Source organism: Nansenia antarctica (assembly GCF_963989245.1).
Source record: "Nansenia antarctica genome assembly, chromosome: 5".
Classification (NCBI taxonomy): domain Eukaryota; kingdom Metazoa; phylum Chordata; class Actinopteri; order Argentiniformes; family Microstomatidae; genus Nansenia; species Nansenia antarctica.
The window spans coordinates 21,136,464-21,163,776 of NC_137690.1; the positions used below are offsets into that span (position 1 = coordinate 21,136,464).

Sequence of the window (27,313 nt, forward strand, 5' to 3'; positions counted from 1 at the left end):
GGGACTGTGATCTTGTCCACAGAATGGCCTCAGAATCATCAATCTTTAACCCTCCAGATGAGGTATAATGAACTCCAGGCTGTCTATGCATCCATAACAGGAAGATTGGAGAACCACTCATGGAAAGTTGGTTTTGTGTTCAGTCAATTTCCTAAAGTACACATTGATGTGGAGATTTTGTACAGCAGAAGGTGCATCCAATGATCTAACATTCTGAATATGTGGAGCCAGAGAGAGAAGCATACTCTATAATGGTGGTGGGTCTAGATAACTGGAAGGGGAGTTACTCACTGAATGAAGCCTCTCTGTTACAGTATGCTTCCATTGCTAGCAGTATGCTTTCTATACTATCTTCGCTGTTCTGGTTGGGGATTCAAGTCAAAAGAAATGATGTGGCCTTGAGACCAGATATAGGATCTAGTCAGTTTAGGCAAAACTGATCATATTCACCATGCAGTACTTACTGTGTATGTACACAGTGTTGCCATTTAAACGTTGAAGTAATTTAAAATTGTTTTTTTTTAATGATTGGTGTGATTTACAGTACATACTGTATATCTGTGGTTACTTGACATTTATTTATAGTTACAATTCATGACCTGTGAAGTGTACTATTTTGATTTACTTCATGTTACTCCTAGTGACAATGTGAAAACAGGCATTGACACATGATTTTACATTATCATCATTATCATCATTAGTGGCCTGTAAAGATATTATTGGACCTGCATACCTAGCATATCGTTAGCCTCATAGCATAACTGCCCAAGTCATGCTTCACTTGTGGTCAGCCGAGCCATCATTGTATGTTGTGTCAAAAATGCCTATGTCAAAGAGATGACTTGGGCAGATAGTGATTTTGGAATGCATTCTGATAGGCTGATAATGCACAGGCATAATAGGCTGATAATGCACAGTGAATCAGCAGTGTTAGGAGAGTAGAGTTAGGCAGATACAGTTAGGTCCATATATATTTGGACAGACAGATTGTTTTTTATTTTAGCTGTTTAACAAGGCATCTTCAAGTTACAGTTATATAATGAATATGGGCTTAAAGTGCAGACTCTCGGCTTTAGGGTAAGGGTACTCACATCCAAATTGAAGGAAGGGTTTAGGAATTACAGCTCTTTAATATGTAGCTCCCTCTTTTTCAAGGGACCAAAAGTAATTGTACAATTGACTCAAAAGCTGTTTCATGGGCCAGTGTGGGCTATTCCTTCATTATTCTTTTATCAATTAAGCAGATAAAAGCAGAGCAGCAGAGTTGATTCCAAGTGTCGTCCACGGAAGACAACAGTGGTGGATGATCACAGGATCCTTTACATGGAGAAGAAAAATCCCGTCACAATATCCAGCCAAGTGAAGAACAGTCTCCAGGCATATCATTATCCAAGTGTACCATAAAGGGAAGACTTCACACAAACAAATAGAGAGGGTTCACCACAAGGTGGAAGAAAAAAGTATGGAGAAGGCTTGGAATGGCTCATGATCCGACACATACCACATCATCTATAAAACACGGTGGAGGCAGTGTGATGGCATGGACATGCATGGCTTCAAATGGCACTGGGTCACTAGTGTTTATTGATGATGTGACAGAAGACAGAAGCAGACGGATGAATTCTGAAGTGTTTAGGGATATACTGTCTGCTCAGATTCAGACAAATTCAGCAAAGTTGATTGGATGGCGCTTCACAATACAGATGGACAATGACCCAAAACATACTGCGTAAGCAACCCAGGAGTTTTTTAAGGCAAAGAAGTGGAATAGTCTGCAATGGCCGAGTCAATCACCTGATCTCAACCCGATCAAGCATGTATTTCATTTGCTGAAGACAAAACTAAAGGAAGAAAGACCCACAAACAAACAACAACTGAAGACAGCTGCAGTAAAGGCCTGGCAAAGCATCACAAAGGCATTTAGTGATGTCCATGGGTTCCAGACTTCAGGCAGTCATTGCCTGCAAAGGATTCTCAACAAAGTATTAAAAATGAACATTGTGGTTGATTGTGGAGGCCTGCGGCCTCATACCTACGACCGAATCACAGCTGTGCTGATATTCAGTATAACAGCACTCCCTCTCGTGTGATATTGCTTAATTATGTTAATTTGTCCAATTACATTTGAGCTCCTGAAAATAGGGGTTGTATGTATAAAAATTGTTGCAATTCCTAAATGTTTTATACAATATTGTTGTTCAACCCCTTGAATTAAAGCTGAAAACCTGCACTTCAATTGCATCTCCCAGCATCCACCGCTGGGTGCTGGTAGGCAAACTGGTTAGTAGTCGCTCTATGAGTAGAGGGCTGCAAGGGAATTTTCCTGGCTACATAGTGTACAGGTTTTTACTTTTGCCTGCTTGCGGCTCTGTCAGTATGCGCATTGAGTTGCATCTTGTAAGAAATGCACTATACAAATAAAATTTGATCTCGATTGTTTCATTTCAAAATCCATTGTGGTAGCATACAGAGCCAAAATCATGAAGATTGTGTCACTGTCCAAATATTTCTGGACCTAACTGTATCTCAATTTGTCCAAAATATGACATAGGCAATTATGCTATGAGGCTAACAATATCATATATCAACCCCTTGTCACTCAAATCCAAGCTGCATAAAATACACACTTCAAAATCATACTAAGAGACATTCACACATCAGTATCAGCGTTAGCAATTTATTTACAAAATAGATTCATTATAGAGATTAATTTCCTGAAGTTTATTTTAATGGCATGATCACAGGCCCTTTCTTTTGAATATTATGGCCCAAAATATTGTTTCATGAGGACGTGGGACAGTGGAGTGGCATTGTTCACAAATAATGCACCAGTTTTATGTGTTAGAGAGTGACTAGAAGTGCACAGACTGTACCTCGCTCTCTCAATGAAAAAAAAAAATGAAAAAAAACGCAGTGATTCTAACAGCATCCAGATGTTCATATGTTGAATTATGTCACATGCACAAATGGAGTGAGCTATCTTGGAAAATATTAGACATAATCTAATCCTCAGGAAATGTGGACAGGCTGGAGGAAAGGCGTTCCAGTGTTAAATGTACATGGCATAGGCTACATTTGTTTTGGGCATAGTTGGAGGGACATAAGGGACAAAAAAGTAACCATTGTTTACTAGTGTCCTCAATTAGAGATACAATATCTTTATTTATTTATTAACCAAATATTCCAAAGCAAACCATGGGACAATTGTATTCCATCCCTTTTGGTTAATGTGTGGAATATGTAGCCTACGTCCATGTACAGTATGTCCTTGCAACACAGAGAAAGGAACTTTAACGCTCAGCTGCTTTCATTGACTCCTCCCATAGCAGCCTCACACACAATGCAAGAAATGTCTTGGCAGTCATTTCATTCTTTCCCCTCTCCATTTCTTCCAAGTCATTACAGCATGCGGGCATCTGTGCTCCCTCAATGTTGAAACTCACAATGCAATGTCCTGAGAAGGCCAGCCCGCATTCAACTCCATTGCACCTCCAACACTGTATCGGATGGCCTCATCCTGGATACACCAGAGGAGATAAAGCACTGAACAACTGAACATCTCACACATCAAAATGATGTCCTTCGTCCATAAGATATTTTATCTAGTAAAAGACTATGCATTTCCTATTGACAGACTTTGTGTATCACTTTAGATGGTTGATGTCAGATGTAGGCTACTGATTACAGAAGTCAATAAAGAGCAACAAGCTGAGCTAGGCCAACATACAACAGTCCCTGACCCACTTTTAGCTCTAGCCAGAGATATAATCAACACATCAACAAAGTTTCAAAACTCCCTTACTGCTCCTTCTTACTGCCAATTAGCTTGGATAGCTAAGTATGAAAAAAGCTTGTCCTAAGGGCACAGAGATAATACTTTCCAAAGAGAAATTGGTTAACCAATTCCACAATGGTGAATGAATGCCAAATCATGAATGAATGAATGAAAGCATTTATTTCGAACATGTGTAGAGAGAAATAGTTATAACAACAAAAGACAAAACAAAAACAAGGAAAAAAAGAAAGAAAAACAAAACAAAAAACACTATTTACTTCACATGTCCGAAAAGGAGTAGGAAGAAGCATAAGCTTATTTAATCCTACCCCTTCTCCAATAAACAGAGATTAATAATTAATAATCAGCAGTTGACTTCAATATAAATAATATATATATATATTAAATTAAATCAAATTTATTTACATATTTACATATTGACCAACAATAGAAAACAGATCATGTAAATAAACAAATAATCTGTGAAAACAACAACTATCAAAGCCCTTCTTCCTCCCCGTACCTAGTGAAAACCATGTTTTTATACCGCTTTTTGAACTGGGTCATGCTTGGACACCGCTTTAGCTCCACACTCAATCCGTTCCACAACTTCACTCCACATATAGAAATACTAAAACTTTTTAACGTTGTACGTACATAAATATGTTTTAAATTTAACTCCCCCCTCAAATTATAACTCCCATCTCTATCAAAAAACAATTTTTGAATATTCCTAGGGAGTAGGTTGTTATTTTCTTTATACATTATTTGTGCTGTTAGAAGGTGGACCAGATCCGTGAATTTTAATGTTTTTGATTTTAAGAATAATGAATTTGTGTGATCTCTATAACCGGAATTATGAATTAACCTTATGGCTCTTTTTTGCAATATTAATAGTGATTGTAGTCTACATTTATAAGTGTTGCCCCAAACCTCCGCACAATAATTTAAATATGGTAAAAGCAGTGAGCAGTAGAGAGTGTGGAGTGATTTATGGTCCAGAACGTGTCTTGCCTTACTCAGTACTGAAATGCTTCTTGACAGTTTATTTCGGACATTTTTTATATGAGATGACCAGCTTATTCTATCATCAATTATCACACCAAGAAATCATGATTGCATGTGTATCACAGGAGTATCACCAAAACATGGTTACCACTTGGAGCCTATAGTAGGAAATACAGTATTTTCATCAGATGAGTTTAGTAGGACTTTGTTGGCTCCTGAGACCATGAATATCTTTCCTATGTATTACTGTATACATTTCTGTCTCTCAAAAGATCATTATGTACCATGTGACTCAACAGAAACTACTGTAGCTGACAGTCAGGCATTCTCCTATTGTAATAAAAGTCATCCACTTAACTCCTTAGTTGAGCACATCCAGCCAGTGAAATGACCAAGCGCATACAATCTATTTTCTTCAATTACACAGTGAGCTCTGTGATAAATACAGAAATGTGAGCAAGACACACAACACACTGAACTGGTAGGACTGTAGACTCAGACCCGTCACCAGGGCCCAGTCTTAGGGTGGGCCAATGAACTGCATGGGGGGGCACAATTATTATTAACTATTTTTGATAATCCAATATGCTATGGTATTCGTCATGCAACACTGACATGCATAGGAGGTGGCAGAGGCTAAATTGGACACGTAGCCTACTGATGAAGATTAGACCTAAAATTATCAGAATGCAGCAAATAACATAACACAGGCGAAGCTGGTTTATTACAAACCTGTCATCTATTTTCTGTGTTTTATTTTTTAAACCACCCCTTTATAGCATGGAGAAGCCAAGTTGTGCATTACAATGCACACAGGTCAATAATTGGCACCAACCCGGCACACTTACAAGAGCAACAATTAAATAAAATAACCTACGTAACTAAAATTACGAGACTGGCACGCAATCAGTAAACTTGCAAAAGGTATACAGTATGAACGACCGATCGTGTGATCATCACATTAAACCACCCATCTACAGCAAATAGGATCAGCCAGATACATCAATCCTCATCATTGAACACGTTATACACAAAGCACATTAAATATAGCCTAACCATGCAAACAGCCCATCTCTCCAATTGAAAAAGCTGACGAGAATACAACTAGCAAAACATCACCACGGCGGGTGCCTACACACACACGCACACACACACGCACACACACGATATTAACTTACCCTGAATTCGCTGCACTACCCTACATTTCCTGCACGCGTAGCAAAACGCGGCGTCCTTTTTCAGAGAATACTCAAGCCAGTCCCTGTTCCAGCTTGAGGCCAATGATCGTTTTTTGCACCAAACATTCTGACTGGATATTTGCTCAAAATAACCTGTTTAGGCTGGTCCATTCCAAGGTCATACGGCTCCACCACTAATCCAACAGGAACAGTAGTCGTCGGGGGGCTAGCAAGGCTAGCCCTAACATTCGTCGGTGGGCTAGTAGCTAAACTCACGTTAGTGCTAGTAATAGTCGGGGGGCTAACATTAGCAGCAAGGGTCACGTTGCTAGTAGTAGCAGTCGGGGTGCTACTAGTGTCAGGCCCACAGTCGCTACTGCTGGTGCTATCTCTCTGTCCATTGGGGTTGGGTGCAGCTGCACCTTTCGAGGATTTAATCCACTTTCGTATATCCATCTAGGCAGGCCTAACGTTACTACAAAAAGCACGGACTTTGCTCGACTGAGTCGGCTCACACAGCTGAAATGGTGGTAGCAGCAGCATGCAGTAACGTGCAATATTTCAACTTCTTTTCAAATGATTAGTTGTCACTAGAATCCCTTCCAACAAAATGAAAAACACATTATTGTTTCTCAATTTTTATGTCTTAATTTAACATAAAATATAGAAGATTAATAAAAAAATATATATATATTTTTTTTTTAATATCTGGCCGCCAGTTGGGGGGGCACCAGCACGTCTGTAGGCGGGCCTGGCCCCCTGAGGCCCGCCCATAGTGACGGGCCTGTGTAGACTGCTGCTCATAGTCTTCATAAGTAGCCAGTCACTCAGACCAGTGTTGTGTGATGTCAAAGAGGAGTAGCAATACCAGCTGATGATAGTTATTCAATCAAAGCTTTTTGCCCCTTTTGCCACTAAATTGGACACATTGGCCATGTTAAATCAGATTGAACACTGATCATTCCACAGCAACAATGGAATTCTTGAGGGGAATGATAACATTGAACATCGCTCGCTTTCCAAAAATGACATCCTCAGCTGCAGTGAACAAAGGCTGTTTCGACCATAAGAGAACTGAAAGAAGTATGTTCACTCTAATCCGAGGATCAAGACATTGTGGCCCTGTGCTGAAAGCTTTGGTTGCCTTTCGTAAAAGGATACCTCCTGCACTTGAGGCCATTGCAACATTATGTCAATGCAATGAAAAAGTCCTGGAGGCTGCACTTGTTTTTACCAACTATTTTGCCCATTTCCTGTCAGCCTTATTGAACTCCAACACAGCTTTTAGATTGATGCTGTTGTCTATGATTACACATGAGGACTGTAAACATGTGGACTCCGACATCATTGATTGTTGGCCATCTGTGTGGCCATTTTGGAGTGTTCTGACTGGGGAAAGCTTCAAGTCGATCCAATCAACACTGAACTCATTTTCAGGTCTTTGTCAATGCTCTCTGTCAGTTTGCTCTGCCACCTTGGCTCTCAGCAGATGCATTCACCCAGCGTTGTCAATCCTGTTGGCACTCTCTGGCTATATCAGACCTACTCTCTCTGCCATTTTGTCTCTATGTGGATGCATAAGCTCAATGCTCTCTAACATGTGGACCCCCACTGGATACTCTGCAGAGGCACTTGCCATGTTTTGTCATTGCTTAAAGAAAGTGCTCCTGTCTCCCAGTAGCTGATCCTAAGGAAACCCCTTCTGTGTTTCTGTGGCCTAGACAAGTTGCCCCACCAGCATTTACCTGGTTGTTTCTTAGACTTAACCTGTTTTTATTTTCTTAAATGACTTTTAAACCTTTCATGCTATTTAGCCTTTTTTTTATTTTTTATATATGTTTTGTTCAATTATTGTTATGCATCACAGAATGACTCATGATTTGAATGGATTTAATAAAATATGCAATATTCAGATGCATCTTTTCGGATGATGTATTGTATTCTGCAAGTACTCAAGACATCTGAACCAACAATCACAGATGAGCTTAGGGGTAAGGGTAAGTTTGTAGCATCCAGACAGATGCAGAATTTCAGTAAGTCTAACATGTCTCAAATATTAATTCCAAGCAATTTTCTTGCAATAATTTTACTGACATCATTGTAATTTAAAATCTGAGCATGATATGCTTAAATATGGAGGGCACTGAATCTATGAAAAAGATAACTCTTCAGGTTACTAATGTGATGTTACAGAGAAGTTGGAAGAAGCTAATCCCATTATAAAGAGTATCACTTGAACCCCCATAAAAAAAACACATGGATAGAGAAGTACGTGACACTTTATTGCATCAGTAATAATAAATCAGTTCATAAATAGTGTCCCATCCCCATAATAATGACTCCCAAAAGATGGTGCTCGTGTTAAAGGGGCAATCTGGGATTCAAACAACAAAGTGATCCCCCTGCTACTTTTTTGGGAAACAGCTGAGAGTTAAACACACTTATATTTTGCATTCTGGTGTAAGATAAGATATACTTTATTATCCCCCCCGAGGAAAACTTGTCTTGGACATCTAATGACAGTTGAATTAAGCTCATGAGGCATTTATACATTACATTCTTCAAGAATCAATCGCTATTTATCATTCAGTTCAAAATGGATGTACTAATCCCAGATTGCCCTTTAACCTTTAGTGCAGTTCCCATGTCGATACTTCCAGTCTAAAAAACCTGTCAAAACCCTGTATTTGGGTTACTAAAGCACTTCTAAGAGCATTGTCCAGTTTAAAACCACCTCACTAGGATCTAAGACAACAAAGGTGCTTACACTGGTTCAACGCAATGCAATGAAAAAGAAACAGACACAACGACTAAATAAAGATACCAATGTTAGTTATTTTGCCTAAATACAGTTTAAGACTTGATTGTAACAGAGAGATGAGCATCTTAATCAACTGAAAAATAAGAAATCAACACAAAAATATATTCCCCATAAATTAGTATTTTGTTTCTCTCTCTGTGACCATTTTGCATACACACATGAACAACTTTGCTTTGACCTTGGGGTATAAGAATGACATTATTAGACATTAGGGGAAAAACACAGCTGACATCTTGAGTTCCATCTAAAATAGCAGCTACATGGTGTAACAATACTCTATCGTCTTATATGTCTCCTCTGGGCTGATCACTAACACACAAACCTCTTTCAACAGCATCTCTAAAAGACACGTTATGGTTACAAAATGTAAAATGGTAATAAAAGATGTTTTGGTTTCTTCATAAGCCTTTGTAATTATGGTGATTGTTTGAGCAAAGGGGCATCTTACATGTCAGTCACATTTGAATCAAGGAAACAATATTGATTAAAAAAAAATCAATCTACCAAATGAAAAAACACATCAAAATCAAGAAGGAAAAAAAGGAATACTATGGTCCCAAAATTGCAATTTGGTGGCAGGTTATGGGTAAGCAACATGTTAGTGAAAATTGCACCATGGTCAGTAACTTCATTTGACTTGGGTCTTCTGTAAACCAGAGACTCAACCGTGGCAACAGGGTCTTGTCAGCAACATGGCAAAAAATAAATACACAAAGAGAAGAGTTGAGTAGTGATGCATATCCACTCGGACACACCCACACACACACACAGTAATAACTGCTAATTGTTCCTCTAGGTCACTAAATATATCTTCAGAGAATGAGTTGGGTTAATGATATCACCACACAACACAAACTCTTAGCAAGAGAAACTTCAATCAGTTATGGTTGATTTAGCCAACTGTTAAACAAATCTGATGACTGAAGGCTTGCTATGTGAAGTCTACCTTATGAAGTCTGCCAGACCACAAGAACTGCATTATCATGAGACTCTTTGGACTCAAGACAATTGATCTATTCATCTACATATGCAATTGTACACAATTGTAGTGTACACAAGCAGTCTCCTCTATGGTAAGCTCCATGTGGGCCTTTAAAGTAATTTAAACCTACAAAACCCCAATCAATCAATACTCCAATCAATAGGCCGTTGGAACTGGTCAATAGACTCAAAGGTTACGTTGAGTCTAAGCCCAAAGCCCTCCAGATGTTAGACAACTATGGCTTGGAATGATTTAACACTTTACTCAACATATACAAGAGTAACAGACAAATACATTTCAAATAACTAGCTGCCAAAAACCCCAAATAAACAGTAACTAGTCCGGTTTTCCAACACAGACTCTCCTCTTCAGCCAACAGCTGAGTCAGTGGCAAGTCACCAAACAAAAGTATGTCCATATTCCACATGGAAACTATCAGCATGGTTGTGAATGGCTCCAGCCTTGTGTCATCCTTTCCTTCAGATGGATGATTACCCACAGGACTGTTTTTAAGAGTCCAGTAACCCCACTGGGACCACTGAGATCAGCCAACATCACTGCCAACCCACAACTTGCCACCATTGACAAAACAACAATGCAATTGATTACAATATGACAACAACGCCTTCAAATGTGTGTTCTGAAAGGAGAGACAGTGAGAATATATATGTTTTGGGTACAAGAGTAACAATTGCATTAAAAAGAGCCATGACACAAGACACATGAAACAGGAAAGATGTTTTCTCTCTTAGCTCTTCGTATCTGTATGCCACCTGCTCCTGCAGTGCGCGCGTGTGTGTGTGTGTGTGTGTGTGTGTGTGTGTGTGTGTGTGTGGTGACAGGGCTGTTTTGGGGCTTCAGTGGTGCAGTTCACTCTACAGTAACAGACTTGGCCAGGTTTCTTGGACAGTCCACCTGTAGAAGGGAAGAGGAGGTAACATTTCATAAAATGACAAGCAACAACCCTGAAAATGGATCCCACATTATCAAGGCCTTTCAGTTTTGATGAAGTGCTACAACAAAACTATGCAAGTAGGATTTAACAAAATCTACAAAAACCCTTTTATTGCAAGTGTGAGTGAGTTTTGTGAGTTAGAGCAGCAGCAGCTTAAGATTTCTGGCTTCTTATCCCCCTGATCGTGCAGTTCTGTTCAGTCACATGACATCATGACATTTATGAACCTACTGCATCATCTAAATTGCCAACCCCACGAAAGTGGATTCCTGTGGTGGGAGGGTTATTGAATCACTGTAAGTGTGTGTGTGTGTGTGTGTGTGTGTGTGTGTATATACTGTATGTGTTTCACTCCTCCACCCCCAAACCGCTTGCCTCTGTCAGCAAAACAAACTGAACTTGGAAAGTGCCTAACAGAATTACTGTTTATGTATCATGCTGTACAGTAAACAACACTAAAGTGTTCAGTGGAACAACAAAACAGGCATTCATTGCTTTTCACGACCCTTTTCTCTGTCCAGTTCTCCTGAGGAGACTGTGTGAGGCCCATGTATCCCTCCACCTGGAGCCGACTGGAGGAGGGGGGCCGGTGAGAGGAGAACTACCGTGACGGTACTCACGTCGAAACCCCTGAGCACAGCCAGGTGGAAAGAGAGCAGCTGCAGGGGGATGACACTCAGGACGCCCTGGAGACAGTCCACGCAGTGCGGCACTTTGATGGTACGGCTCGAGTTCTTGATGGTCTCGTAGTCGTCCTTGTCACAGATCACGATGGGTCGGCCCTGTAAACCAAACAAGCAGTGTTAGATTTCCGGCGCAACGCTGCGCTGTTCCTTCCCCTTAACCTGGAGCAAAAAAAAAGAAAAGTAATCAGAATCTGATACTCAGTTCCTCCCTCTGAAGATTACCTGCTTTGACTTTCCTTTTTCATGCCTCAAACGCAATGCTTAAGTCCACATCTCCACATCTGCAGCACATCACGGAGGGTGATGATGTCATGCAGGAATAACCCCTCCCTTGTACTTTATTGTGGTGCATGGAATGGCAGGGTCTTGTGAAAGTAAACAGCTGGGTGGTTGCTAGTGTGTGTGTGTGTGTGTGTGTGAGATTGACTCTCACCTGGCGAGCCACCACCTGCTGCAGGGCGTTCTGACACTTGTTGTAGGTGAGGTCTCTCATGATAATCATAATGACCGGCATCAGCTTGTCCACCAGGGCCAGAGGGCCGTGCTTCAGCTCTCCAGCCAGGATGCCCTCAGAGTGCATGTACGTGATCTCCTTGATTTTCTACAGGGGGACACAAAGGCCTGTTAGATAAGAGACCACTGACATAGTCCTATACACACACTCAGGGGTACAACCAGTCTGAACACGGATGGATATCCTCTACATGTAGCTAGCTATCTAAAGAACACTCAGGGGTACAACCAGTCTGAACAGGGATGGATATCCTCTACATGTAGCTAGCTATCTAAAGAACATGAATGGCCTACATCTCCAACTCCCTCTAGGTCCGTTCATATTGGCTTGGAGAATCAGGTCATTTAGGAGCACACTGATCCAAAGTCTTTCCGCTTCAAATGTGCGTCTGTTTTTTCTGCACAGGCATTTTGCAATCACTCATAGTGGCCTTATTAAATGCTTCATAATTATAATTTTTTGTGGTATCATATCACACTGATTGGAATTTCATGCATGAGACTTGGACGGTTTTCAGGTCTGAAAAGATCATATGAAGTAATTTTAAGGAGTGGGGGGATGGAGGAAGGGGAGGGAGGGTTAGTGTGCTGACCAGTGCCCCCTCCAGGCAGGTGGCGTAGTGGTAGCCTCGGCCCATGATCAGCACACTCTTCTGTTGGTACAGCTCTGCCGCCAGCCTCTGGATCTCTTCATCCAGGCTCAGCACCTCCTTGATCAGATCTGACACGCACACGCACACGCACACACAATATTGTTATAATAAGGGTTATACATGAGATGATGACCCCCATCAAACCATTCTCTTCAACCCAGTTCATGGTTGTATTTCTGTAGATTTGAGTGAAACCAAAGTTAAAAGGGTGTTTACAAATATTTTGAGCTGAGTCTATCTCTACGCCACGTCTGAAAATGCCTTCTTCCACCAAAGTCAAACTCTTGCATGAAAAAAAAGTAAACAGTAACACCCATCCTATGACACCATCAGGCCAGCATGCACAAGTCCTGCAGGCTGGGGTCAACGAGGACTCTTGGGTCAACGAGGACATCAGGCAGGGAGGGCGGACTGAGCAGGGGCCAAACATTCCTGACCTCATACCATGAGGAACACCCCAGCTGATACTTGAGGTCCAGAGGAACGGGCCAGGGTTAACAGCCAGGACTAGCACAGCTGAAGCGCCCTGCCCCCGCCTCCTCTCTGATTTCAAAGCACATTGCTTAAACAAAAACAAAAACAATCCAGAAAACTGAACTAGTTTCAGGGAGGCCAATGAAAATGACTCTCCCGTGGCCTGGGGTGGTCCAGTGGTCTACAGTGCACACATATGCCCATGTCGGCATGGGTTCGAATCCGGCCCATGCCCGGCTGACATGCCCTCTCTCCCTTCTTCTCCTTACTTTTCCTGTCTGTCTTCACTATATCTGTCCAATAAAATGGGACTGCCCCACTCAGAAAAAATAACTTTATAAGAAAAATAAGAAAAGAAAATGACCTCCTCTCTATCACTTTCTTAACTCCATGACGTGCTGCTGATCAACATTTACAGTTTGTCTTTTGATTCATGTGTATCTAAAAATCTGCACCCCCTGTATGAATCCATGCCAGCGTGGGTGGGTGTGGTCTGTGTGTGCCAGTGTGCAGTGGTAGGGTATTTAGAGAGGGGGGTGTGGCCTACCTGGCAACACTCGCAGGCCCTGAATGATCTCACGTCGCCGGGGCTGCATGGAAATCCTGTCGTCGCACATCAACAGCGCAAACATGATGAGAGCCACAAACTGACTGGTGTAGGCCTGGAGGAGGACAACACACACACACACACACACACACACACACACACACACACACTTACAGTTTACAGAGGAATCAGTACAGTGGAGTATAATCACAGAGCTAAAGCCATGACAGCTGGTTCTCTCAGAGGGATGAGAGATTAACACACCTATAGGGCGGCCGTGTGTCGAAACAAAAGAGCATCACAGTCCTCTTGGCATCCTGGGCCAGAGATGACAACAACCATGAGCTCAGCAATGACTCAACGTTGTTTGCATTTTCAGCACACTTTCCGGAGCCGTAGCTTCTTGTCCGCGCCTGCATTATTTGCCAAAGCTGCACCAGCTAATAATGAGCACCAGATGAGAGGAGGATGGAGAGATGGGCTGCAGGACGGACACATGTACACAGTTTATGTTCTAGGCAAGGGGTCCGCCACAGACGGCGACCCTGGAGCAATTAGGGGTTCAGTGCCTTGCTCAAAGACACAGGTGGCCAGCCGGGGTTCGAAGCGCTGAACTGCTGACCTTGCGATCATTAGGCGCCGGCTCTACTTCCTGAGCCACAGCCGCCCCCACATCTGACCAAACATGTCCCACAGACCCTAGTATTATCACAAGTAGGACAGGTCAAGCACTACTAAAACAAATCTAGGGAAGCTACAACGGTTTCAAAACAGAGCAGCTCAACTTGCCCTGCAGTGCACAATGAGAGCAAATATAAACGGCATGCATGACAGACTCTTTTGGCTTAAAGTTGATGAGGTTAAAAGCATCACTTCTTTCATTTGTAAAAAATATGAATGTTCTGAAAACCCCTGTCTGTTTGTATAGGCAGCTTACACTCAGCTCTGATGCACACTCATACCCCACCAGACATGCCACCAGTGGTAACATTGAAACAATGTACAGTGCTGTATAGAGCTATGGCTGAGTGGAACGGCCTACCACGTCATATCTATATACCTCAAAAACCCAGAATAAAATCAGTTTAAAAAAACAAGTGAAGCAACACATCATACGCATTAGATTTGTGTAGTTGCCGTGAGCGTTGCTGACTTTTACTTTGTTTTTATTTTTGTATGTTGATGTTTTTCTCCTTTCTTATATGTTTCGTGATGTTATGCATGTTGATGTTATTCTTCTTTGTTCTATGTTTTTATGATGGTTTCTTGTATGTTTTGTGTGGACCCCATGAAGAGTAGATGATGCTTTGCATCAGCTCATGGGGATCCTAATAAATAAAATAAAATCGAACACACGCATGTGCATATTCTCGCACACACACTCTTCTGTAGAGGGGCCCACACTCTCACAGATGAACACATCTGACAATAAGACACTAACACAAACAGGCAGCATTAAACCACTAGTGAAGCCTCAGAGACAATAAAGACATGTTTTCTCGTCTCTTTTATGAAGAAAATGTCACCCCTGGGCCACTGCCGTCATCAACTCTCTCAGTCCATTTTTTCTCTCTCTGTCTCCCCCCCTCTCTCTTCCTTCATTCTAGGCATGTTTGGAGGCTTTCCGTGCCCATTTGAGAGATTCAATCAACGTTCTTCAAAAGGAGCCAAGTCATTTGAAGGCACCCTCTGGACTCTGCAGTGCCATGACTTGGAGCCAAGGGCATGGTTGTAAAACATTCACAGTTATTTTCCCTGACAGCACAGTAACCACAAACCTTCATAACCACTAGGTTGTGGCTGTGCATCTAATCCACACATTAAAGCTAAAGCTAGGGTCCTCTGCTATGTTAATGGAAACATCAGTCCATCCATAATGTCGTTGAGGAGTGCAAGTCACACTACACGCTTAAATGCCTCACACACTGATGCAGCTGTGACCCTGAGAGCCCTCCAACGTTCGTCACATGCCCTTCAAGTCGGATCCCGCCTCTCAAACAGTAACATGGAAAAAACCCCAAATGCTCTTTTTCCTTTCAGACAAAGGCTACAGGTGGCTCTCGTTTGCTTGTATTCACTCCACTAATTTTCTGTGTTTATCCAAGGGGAAGACACATACACACGTCAATGAGTGGTGTGTTCTCAGGCTATTCCCCTCTCATTCTCCCTGACCTGATTTTAGCAGCCTTTGTTCTGGAATACTTTGACTGTAGGAGGAATAACAAGTAAGCAAGTGAATTTCCCCCCCTGAAAGTAAGTTAATCAGAATTGTGTCATTGTCATAACCAGATGTCAGAAAGAGAGACAGGAGACGCATGCAAAAGGCAGTTGATGAAACATCTCCTGTGACATTGTGAGCTGTGCTGGGCTGGGCCGAGATGTGCTGGGTGTGGGTGTGTGGGCCAGCCAGGCAGTAAAGCATGGCGTCTTCGAGGCGTACACTCCAGGCTCTCTGAGCTGGAGCCTTGGACCTGCCTGAGACTCTGTGAGCCAAGCCTGAGAGCCAGAGCAGGGAGGGACCTGCTGCTGCCCCTTCCCCCTTTCTCCAGCTGGGACTGAGGCTCCACTGCTGAGTAGGACTTGCTCCAGCCATCTCAAACCTCACTCTGGCAGCTCTGTTAGCTCACTGCTCAGAGTAAAGGAGGAGGAGGGGAGGCAGCAGTGACAAGGATCTCTACTTTTTTTTTTTTGTAAAGATGAGAATATCAGGCTTCTCAACCACTCTAGGGGATCTGTATTAAGCTGATTGTTGCAATATAGCTATTTCCAAAGGGAGGCACACATCCTACATTAAAGCGCTCTCTTTTGAGATGTGGATGAACCACATGTGCTATGCATTGACATTAGTGGCCAATTTCTTCAGGCCTCACATTAATATTAACTAGGAAGAAAACCCCCAGCGCAGGATATTGGCTTGAACCTATGTCCTACTATAATTAGTGTATTGTGTTATACAGCCTATTAAATAGACCAAGCCATGCGAAACTTCCCCTGGACTACATAGCTGTGCACCAACAAATCTCTGCGCCCATTAATCTCCATCACCTCTAAAGCCATCTGAGCAGTTAAGACAGTCAAGAGTGAGAAAGCTGGAATTCCCCTCACCCTCACGACTAATACTCCACCCTGAAAGGAAATCCTTTCCAGATACATCAACCTGCCCGCATTTCTTGTTTTAACAAACTCAAGAGAAGATGGTGATGGAAAGGTGTCCTGTTTCAGCAGCCGAGAGTCTGTCAGACGGTATGTGAAGAATGAGGGTATGGGAAAGGCATCAAGATGAGGGAATGCTACAGTATGAGCTAGGTCTATAAGAGCTGAGAGAGGTAGCTAGCTCTCTGCCAGCCTACTCCTCACCTTGGTGCTGGCCACCCCGACCTCTGGCCCAGCGTTGATATGCACCCCACAGTCGGTCTCCCTGGAGATGGAGCTGCCCACGGTGTTGGTGATGCCCACGGTCAGAGCCCCCCTCTCCTTACAGTAGCGCAGGGCCATGAGGCTGTCTGCTGTCTCTCCTACAGGAAACCATAAGACATGCCACCATCAAGAAAGGATAGATGAAGTTGAAGACCATCAATACTTGAGCTATGTGAAACCTGAAAACAATATAAGACTCATTAAATGCCAATCAGTGTACCTATTCTGCATCTATACTGTACATGAATTCAGCAGTGGAAAAAGGTCAATGGAAATGGCATGTGGTTATTTGTGTGGGACTTGGCTAGTAAACGCTCTTTTAGTGTGGGAGAATGTGTAACCACAGGCACAATGAAAAAAGGAAGAGGACTGTCTGCATTTATTTGAGTGACGGTGGCAGACACAGTGGCAATTTTCAAGTCCATGAAGAGAGGGAATGGAACTTGCACACTAGGGGTGGGAATCGCAAGGTAACTCACGTATCGTTACCGTACAATATTTTCCCGCCCGTACTACCAATAGTATCGCAGTACATCGATTCTGCGATAATCTATACATTGTAAGACAATTCATCAACGATATATCACAATATCTGTGTTAACTGGTATTTCATAACGTGGTTCCGGTGTCAGCAGCATTCGGCAGAAACCTTCGTTTTCCACAACACTGTACAGGCAAAGGTCATTGCAAATAAACCCAGATAGACTTAGTAATAGTCGTAGCCCCTCAGGAAGTTAAAGGGAAGCCTCGTTTTGAAATATAATCGTTCCAGACTTTAGATGTCAAATTTGTTTCCCCCCGCTTTACGCCATTTCAGCCATTCATCTTCTTAATTTTTAGAACATCACAACATGCTGATAGAACATCTACATGCTAGAAACACATAACTACACATAATTAGATGAAAAATAAAAGTATTTACTAAAGTCTCCCTTACCAGTAGCCTATGGCAAACGAGAATAGTGAATCCAATCCACAAATTATTTAGTGATCGTTAAACTGTTGTTTATTATATCGAGTGGGTACTTTAAAACTTTCGCTTCGTTTTATGAAAAAAAAACGAGTCTGCGAGTGGTTAAGCCCTAGGCTGCGTTTGTAAATTCGCTCTGGAAATCTGATCAGCAGTCATGGAATGCCTCGTCCAGCCCAGTGTGCCCTCCGGCGCTCGAGACTGGCCCGAGACTGGCTCGCGTACCCCTTTACCTAGCTTACCCTGCTGCGACGCTGCTTCTATAACATCAGGATCAGACGCAGGGGGAGACTTTCAAAATAAACCTTTTTAATGGCTTCTGTGTGCTTAAGACTTAGAATCGATTTTATTTAGAAAACGTCAGACTGGAAAATGTATTATTGTCGCCAGACCCACAGCGTGGGAATACGATGCGTGCGGATGAGAGACAACATAACAAATACATTTAATAAAACGTATTGCTCGCGTTAAGCTGCCGCCAAAAAAGCATTTATGTATATTTTGCCACGTGAAACGATAATCGTATCGCGAGAGGCCACGATACGATAATTGCTGTATCAATATTTTGTCCCACCCCTAGTGCACACAAACAGAACCCTGCACCAAAGCGATCCAGATTCCGCCGATCCGCCCACCTGATTGACTGATGAAGAAGCAGACGTCGTCACGGAACACCGGCGTGTTTCTGTCCAGGAAGTCGCTGGCCAGCTCCACCATAACAGGCAGCTCAGTCAGCTCTTCCAGCACCTGGCGAGTCTGCGAGGAAACATCACCACTCCTCATCATCTGTGTAGTACAAGCCTCCCCCACTACGGAACAGTTCCCCCACTACGGAACAGTTCCCCCCCTACACTCCAAAGCACCAACATCCATCTACATCCTTGTTTGTTCTTTTTCCTTTTCTATCTTGGTGTATTACAGGCGTTTCAACAGATCTGTTTCCATCCTGGTGATTCAGTACTAACCGCCACTCCAGCATGGAAGCTGGTTCCACAGGCAATGAGGATGAGCCGTCGACATCTCTGGATCTCTTTGATGTGATCTTTCAGTCCGCCCAGGGTCACTGTGTATGCAAACATAAACAGCCACAAATCAAAATGCAGTATATCATCTATCCTTTCCCATCTCATAGAGAGAGAGCGAGATAAGAAGGACTGCATGAAACCTTGACAGTGGTTAGGTTAGGCCTATTAAATGTTTCATTACGGTTGTGTCCTCTAACCTGTGTTGTCATCAAAGTTGACTCTTCCTCTCATGGTGTTGACCACAGACTCTGGCTGTTCAAAGATCTCCTTCTGCATGAAGGAGCTGTAGTTACCTGCAGGGGTTGAAAAAAATACATAAATTAGTCAGCACCCTCAACAAGTTCATTTTATGCCTTTTAGAACATCAGAATCAGAATCGCTTTTATTACATCTTACTGTACAAGTACACAACAGTAAAGTTCTTTGGCTTTGGTTCCTCAACATTGCAACATTCAGATACAAAAAACACAATAATAATAAGTAACGTAAGTAAGTAAGTAAAAAAGTAACCCTACATTGAAAAAGTAATAAAGTGATGGATTTTACAGTGGCTTCAATAGTGCAAAAATGCTGAGCAGAGTATGATGATATGAAATGCAATATAATATAATACAGTAATAAATTAGTCCAATGGTATGCAAGTAATCCAGAAGTGTGCAATAGTTATAATACTGTAATATGTTCATTGTAGTGTGCATGGGGTTGGACACTGGGGGTGACAGTCTTTTGTATTCTTCTAGTGCATTTCTCCAGGTGGTACTAACATGGTGCCAACATGAGGCATTATGAAAAGGGCTTTGTGGACGCACAGCAACCGATTAAAAGAAGCCCACCGTGAAAAAGTTGTTTTGAACTTTTGGGGCATTGGACTGCACATGAGAAAATCGTGACTTCAAAGGAGATTGCTCTGTAATACAGACAGCTCGTAACTTATCTCTTCACTTTAAGAAAACAAACAAGTGCCTACAGGGAGATGGCGGTTTCCTCACACAGCCATTTGTGACAGAAGAAATACGAGTGTTTTGCAGCCTGCCTCTAACAGTAATTTAGGTCATGTGAATTTTGTTCTTTCTGCAGAGCTCCTGGAACTGAGACTAAGGAGGAGAGAGGGGCTTTAATGACAGGACCGCAAAGGAATGTCTTCCAAATGATCAATAACAATCTACCACTGCCCTCTGCTGGATCGCTTGGGTAATGTCACACAGAGAATAATCCTCAGAAGGCCTGACAACATGAAAGCTTTAGTCACAGTGTGCTTCACAGGAAGTTAACGTTTCCAAGCAACAAGCTCTGGAGCTGCTAATGACCCCAGTGGTACAGTGCTGTGTTTATCGGGGGCTGTGGAGGCCTCCTGGAGATGGAGCAAGGATGGCTGAGGCCTTTCATTTTGATGCAGGGCTCTTGCCTTGGGCCTTGAGTTAACCAGGCTGGTTCACAAACACCTGGCTGTGAGTGACAAAGGAGGCCCCACTACGGGGGCCTCAGAACCAGGTGAGCAACATAGCATACTGCTGTTGTTTATAGCTGTACACTACAGTAATAACAGGTTCCTGTGCAAAATTACAGGGCAGGGTAGTACTTTCACCATGTTGTTACAATATTGTTGCTACATTGTTACTGCAGGCAGGGGAGGGCAGAGTAGAACTTTCTCATCTTACATGCTGTTATATTGTTATCTGTACTGGCAATTAGGGGTGGTAATTGCCAGGGATCTCACAACACTATTATAGGCTGCGATTCAATACATTCTTGATTTATTGCGATTCAATAATACAATATATTGTGATTTAGCATCGCGATACTCAACTCTATAGATATTTCCCCCCACTATTCTGGATCAGCTACCAACTCATCTTTAGAGAGGGGTTGAAGCTCTACTGTGCCGGGATCCACCCGTCCACTCACCCTTCATGATCTGCTGCAGCTCCATCTGTAGGGTCTGGATGGCGCGGGCAGGGTGGTCCCCAACCGTGCGCTTGATACGATGGATGGCGAGCCGTCCGTCCATCACCGCCGCCACATCATCGTCCTCCAGGAAGATTACCCGGTTGGTATGCTCAATCACCGCGCTGCCATGACAACAGAGGGTCACATCCAACTGTCAATTAAATTTAAGATCCTAATATAATAGATTAAGTTGAAACCCACTTTCCAAGGAGGAAACTGTAGCCAAACAATTCAGGCCAAGAGAGTGAGAGTTGTACCAAGCAGTCAGCTAGTCCTGGGTGCTATATCAGTATGAACGTGACTACTGGTATTATGTTGCGCCACAATATGGATTTTTCTATACTGTGGATACCGTTCCAATTTTGCATTCATATTGTTTTGTTCAAAATGTCAATTGAGTGATAGTAGCTATCTATTTTTTAGTATCAATAAAAAAAAAATAGTATCAACTAATTTTTTTTATTAAAAAATACTATCTCTCAAGGTTCTCACAGAAAAAAAGTAGCATGTTAATATGTTGACCTAGACGTTGGTTGCTCGAAAGTAGCAACACACAAGCGTGCATAGGCAGCTGCAGTTTGCGCACACAGTGAACAACTCATGAGATTGAACTAAAGGTTATAAGAATATATCCCATATAATATATTATAAGTGCAAAAGTGAACCATCAAAGCTGAGCGAACATGCAGAAAGTGATGTTGATCAAGAGGACAAAAAGAAAGGGCTCTGTCGTTTGGAATTAGTTTGGGTTCAAAATCTCAGACCTTGACCAATAAACAATACACAGTGTCGCTGTGATGTTTTAGCCAAAGGTGGAAACCCCAGCAACCTGAAAACAAATGTATATCTGTCAATGAGGAATGCATCTGAAAGCATGCAACAGTTAGCCCCGGAGCACGCCCGAAGACAAACGCGACTCCCACTTCGCAATCAATCATTCATTCACTGACGGTACTCGCAATGACAAGATGAGCAATGACACATTTTTTAAAATATGTTTTTGTCTTGTATAGCGTGATATCATATCAATATCGTCCGGACAGTGGAACATATTGTGATATGGATTTTAGCTCATATTTCCTACCCCTACAGTCAGCATATCAAATAATGGTATGGGGCAAGTGAACGGTAAGCCTTGACAGATGGTAAGAGTGAGGACAGTCAGGACTGACCTGGCGTCAGAGGCAAAGTAGTACTCTACAGACTTCTGGTCCACAGGGAAGAGGCAGGTGTCCTGGTCCGTCCTGGGCAGGATGGGGCACCCCTTCTTGTCCTTCCCAGCTGAAGAGATACGAGAGACACACTAGAGCTCAGAGCTGCTGATTGGATCTCACCCTGACAACAAGGAGAAAGGAGGGACTCCAGACTTACATGAGCGGTACAGGATAGGAATGTGATCTGTGGACAGCTTGTGGTCACATCTCACTCCAATCAGCAGCGGACCTCCCCTCCTGGAAACATAAACATGGATAATCACAATCACCATGCATCATGAGGGTGAAGGGTGTAGAAGTCTGCTGGACACGAGGGGACACACACAGTTCCCTGTCTCCTACGCCCTTGGTAATGACATGATCATCTACAGCATATTATGCTCTGAGATTTTGAAGGTGGTAGAACTCCTGAGAGGAAATTAAAGGTATTTGCAACAGCAGACATAAATGATTACAGTACTGCATAGGCCTTGGTAGAAGCACCAGCAGTATAGTAAGTGCAGTAGAAATGTACCTCGTGGCTACAGCCTCGCCTGGGTAATGGACACTCTTGAAGACCAGGGCAAAAGCTCCCTCCTACAAGATAAGATAAAACAGTCGTAATCGTGACACAGACCAGTGAAGTTATCTCTGGACCACCTCAGGAGTAGTGCTGAGGATGAACAGGCTCTTACCAGCTGCTGGGTCACCCTCTCCACCAGCGTGGGAAAGCTTATGTCATCACTCTCACGGTTGTCATACATGTACTTCACCAGCTTGGCGATACTCTCTGTGTCTGTCTCAGACTCAAACTCATATCCTTTGCTCTCCTGTGGAAAGAAAGAAAGGCTGTAATGGCATCCTGGTAACTCTTGTCAGTATGTAAATATAGTTGAAAAAAAGTTATTTGCTAACCAGGAATTTCTTCAGGTCTTTGTAGTTAGTAATAATTCCATTGTGAACGACGATGAACTCTGTAAATGAGAAAGGTCATCATGATAAAATACACACACTTAATCAAAATGCATGAATCTTCACTCTCAATGCCATGATGGGCACAAGAGATATTGGTATACAAGACTGTATGAAATCTAGCAAAAATGGGCTTCGAAGTCCTAATGGCGAATGCTAATACTAAGTACTACTTGAGGGATATCACTGGTACTGACCATTGCTCTTATCAGACCTCTGTGGGTGGCTGTTGACAGGGCTGGGTTCCCCATGGGTAGCCCAGCGAGTGTGAGCGATGCCAAGGTGGACATCAAACTCCACATCCAGGTCAATGTCCTGTTGTTCTGTAAGTCACCACAAGGACAAGACAACATGTTACTTCTAAAAATTATACATATCCACATGCAGTACTCAACTATTTTTGGAGGCATACATTCTATTCCTTTCAATCAGCTTATCTAATGAATAAACATAAATGCTAACATGCATAAGCCCCAAAGACGCATGAACAAAGACTTACTATGGATTTCCTCGTCAAGCGCCTTCACTTTTCCACGCTGCTTGATCAGCTGGATGGATCTCGCTTTTGTCTCCCATTCCTTGCCGTTCCCACCATCAATTCCCACACCTAAAAAAAGAACATTTCATTTCCACAAGGAATGCCAATGGCTAAAGAAAGGCCTATAGGGCCTCTTAAAGCTTTGTGCAATGAATATGTCGTCTATCACACCAAACATTAATACAACCACAGTTTAAAATGCAAGCTTAGCAAAAACAATAGACTGGAAAGGGCTGCTCACTGCTGTTTCAAAAGAAGAGAAGTGAAGAAAACGATTAATCATTGTTTGAAAATTAAGAAAGAAAAACCAAAAACATAGCCGATATATTATATTATCTGAATAACCTTCATGCAGGGCCAGGCCTAAAAGGCAGGCAGGCAGATGGGCAGTGAGAGGGAAGAGCAGCTGATAAAAAGGCAGACAGGCTGTGTGTGTTGTTGACACAAGCCGTCTCCATCTCCCTCACCAGCAGAGTCGTAGCCCCGGTACTCCAGGCGCTGCAGGCCTTTAAGGAGAATCTCCAGGATGTCGCGGCGGGTCCGTGGCACATGGTAGTTCAGATAGGCAAATATTCCTGAGGGAAGGGGTGGAGGGACATTTGAACTGAGGGACACAAAATGACAGAAAATGTATTTCACTTCAATTAAAAGTAGCCTAATAATACCTTACGGGTAGAGGCCAAGCAAGATTAAGACAACAAGCCATGTGTTGGAGAGGCTGGAATAGCCTATATGTAGATTAAATTGCTGGTGCTATATTGCTGCAGGCCGTATATTAATCATACACCTGACCTGACATTTAGTGTCAACAGTATGTCAACACAGACAATGGGACAAAAGAAGAAACCAGAATGACTAGTCTAATCTCTTTTAGGGAGGTAGTGTTGGGTCTATGGTTCTAGAGCTGACAGTTGGTACTGGTATGGTAAGAAACAATATAGTTGTGCGGAACACAGTTCTCACGCCCATCTCTTCCTCTCATATCCCGGCACCGTTTGAATGTTATCTGTTCCAGGAAAGTTAAACAGGGAAGAGGAGAGTTGCCTTCAGACATGGACAGTGGAATAGAGTGTTCTAGTGTTGGGTGTCCAGGGGGAATTCATACAGAATGATCAGCTGCAGGACACTAGCCTATAACTCCTGTATTTCTTGCAGTTCATTCAGTGTTCAGGTTGAGCATATCTGAGAATACCTATATGACAATTATGAATACAGTTAGGTCTTTACTGCAAAAAAAGAAAAAGTGTCATAACGTTTAGCTTACAATAAACCTTTGTTCAACAAGCCAACATATGTTATCTTCGACATCACCTACTATTATTCATAATTTCTTAGACAAGTAGGCTCATGTTATGGCTTAGGACTAAAATTGCTCACAGTCAATCAAACTTCAATGTAGGCCTAGAAGTAGAAGTAGCGAGTAAGACGGGTTCTATGGAGTATGGAAATAGGCTCCAACCACCAACAAGGCACTAATACCCCAATCCACATAGATTAGCTCTCCACAATAACAATGACCGCATACTAGTCAGAACACAAGCCATTAACATGATGAAGGCCAGAGTCAAGAGCTGGTGTGTGAATGTGAGTGTGAATAGGTGAATGCGAGGCCATTGTAAAGCGCTTTGGATAAAGGCGCTATATAGGCTAAATGAAGTCCATTTACTAGAATGCTGGAATTGAAATTCTGATCTTTCCACACATTTAGTGCAACACTCCATGACTCAAGATCCCACGTACATGAGGATATTTTGGGGGGAGTGATTCAATAAAGAGGGACTATGTACTGACCGAGGCACTCTGGGCACACAGAGCAGCCATTGAGAGCAGCTGGGCAGAGTCAGATGGAGGAAGGTAGTAGGGGGTGAATGGCCAATGCAAGGTGGGTTCAAACAAGGCTCAGCTTTGTTCAAAGAGAGCTAGGGTTAGCCTAATAAGGATGGAGTAGAAGATATTAGGACGTTTCGTAAAATCTCTGCTCATGGGGTAAAAATGTAATAATAGAACATCAGTAAGAGCAACTATTTTTGGCACGCCATTAGGTTTGAGTTTGTCCTTAGACAAGAGAAACACTGAGAAGAGGCAGTGTTCCTCCTTCTCGGGTGACCCTTCTTCTAATGGGATTTCTCAATGCCAAGTTCACCCTCATCCCCAGAAGGCAAATCCTCCAACCAAAATGTGAATTTTAGATTAGATATTCAACTTTATTGTCATTGCAGAGTATAAGTACCAGACAACAAAATGAAATGCAGTTTAGCATCTAACCAGAAGTGCAAATAGTGATATAAAACATGATAGTGATAGGTACAGTATGGCAAGTAGGCCTACAGCAGTTAGAGATACAGGAGAGGATAGCCGTAAGCTATGCAGTTAAGGTAGCTATAGTATGGTGTGTATACTGCACGGTATTTATACAGATGTATAAATAGAGGCTATACCAGAAAGAGGTATGTACAATGTGCAAAAATATGGTATGTGCAAAGGTAGTATTTGTAAACATTCAAACACGAACCATTCAAAAACACAACAGTGTTGAGACAGTAGAGGAGAGATGACCAATAATCAGACACTCATGTTGAAAACGAATGTCAAGAACATGTTATTATGGTGTGTGGAGTATACACAAGACAATTCCCATACAGATGTTTCTAGGGCAACATTGACTCCCTTACTTGAACATGTATCTTATATAGTAACATCATGTCATGTATTCCTATGGAGCTGGAACTGAGCGAAGCCCGTCAGTGATGATGACCCACTAGGATACTGGCGCAGTGCGTGTGCCCCTTTTCCACTCATACTAGGAACAGCCTAGGTTATGATAGCTTACAACTCCGGTTGACAACAGCACTAGGGCATTCATTACGGTCATTTCGCAATTCGATAGTAGCTTCTCTTGTGGCTGTCAAGCGACATTTGGTCGGATTTGCGCCGAGCTGCCCTCTAGCTAGTCCAGATGATGGGCGTGTGTTCAGTAGTTACAACTAGCGGGGCACATCCAATAATAGAAAACTCATAGCTACTCAATTCTGACAACCTTATATTTAAACATGATCAGGAGGAATCAGATGGCACAACTAATTCACAAGTTCACCTAGACACACAATAAGAACTCATCAATTCCATCAGCTGGTGCTAGCAAGCAAGCAAGCGAGCTATTAGCTAACTTATTTCGGTTGGCAAGCTTGAAGCTTTCTGGCTGATGATGCCTTGCCTAACAAATTGAGACAGACTTCCTTAAAAACTCTTCCGTGTTCATCAAACAACTGGGTATAAGTTACCCTACATATATACTAGTGTAAATTGTTACAAAGGTACAGATATTATTTTATATTCTATGTAATACTCACCACACATGTCTACGCCTCTGTTGCCAAGCAGTTCCTCATCTGACGTCGTCTATCACGGAGGATCCGCCCCCGTTAAATTTCATTGAATAAGAGCCAATTACTCCCCCTCGACACTCTTCTCCGATTGGTGCAACGGCTGTCACTCTCTTCTTACCTGCTCACGGAGACACTCGTGACGTGGCAGTAGGATGCAGATCCGTTTGTGAATGCAGACCTCCTGTCTGTCAGGGTGGTCTTCATCCAGAATAAGTCGTTATCAGTGATCATCAGACATCATTATTGAATTTCATACAGCATATTGTTCACTGT

General features: G+C 42.6%; 1 protein-coding gene across 1 annotated transcript; it reads right to left on the reverse strand.

Annotated features, from left to right (window-relative positions):
* Nucleotides 1-8,228: 8,228 nt before the first annotated feature.
* Nucleotides 8,229-27,038, reverse strand: gfpt1 (glutamine--fructose-6-phosphate transaminase 1). The gene is made up of 19 exons (XM_080533012.1): nt 27,005-27,038; nt 24,122-24,229; nt 23,616-23,723; nt 23,314-23,439; nt 23,060-23,118; nt 22,840-22,974; nt 22,680-22,741; nt 22,323-22,402; nt 22,124-22,232; nt 20,910-21,073; nt 19,202-19,297; nt 18,945-19,042; nt 18,615-18,735; nt 16,950-17,107; nt 13,593-13,707; nt 12,512-12,639; nt 11,839-12,006; nt 11,340-11,501; nt 8,229-10,679 (listed from the first exon to the last, which is right to left on the reverse strand). Exons 1-19 carry the CDS (start codon nt 27,009-27,011, stop codon nt 10,635-10,637), a joined length of 2,049 nt encoding a protein of 682 aa, XP_080389138.1. The 5' UTR covers nt 27,012-27,038; the 3' UTR covers nt 8,229-10,634.
* Nucleotides 27,039-27,313: the final 275 nt, after the last annotated feature.

What these genes read in the sequence shown, in the direction of transcription:
- gfpt1 (XM_080533012.1), bottom strand. An exon ending in GCTTGACGAGGAAATCCATA is followed by an intron (nt 23,440 to 23,615) that starts GTAAGTCTTTGT and finishes GGTGACTTACAG; the next exon opens with AACAACAGGACATTGACCTG. An exon ending in GAGGTCTGATAAGAGCAATG is followed by an intron (nt 23,119 to 23,313) that starts GTCAGTACCAGT and finishes TCTCATTTACAG; the next exon opens with AGTTCATCGTCGTTCACAAT.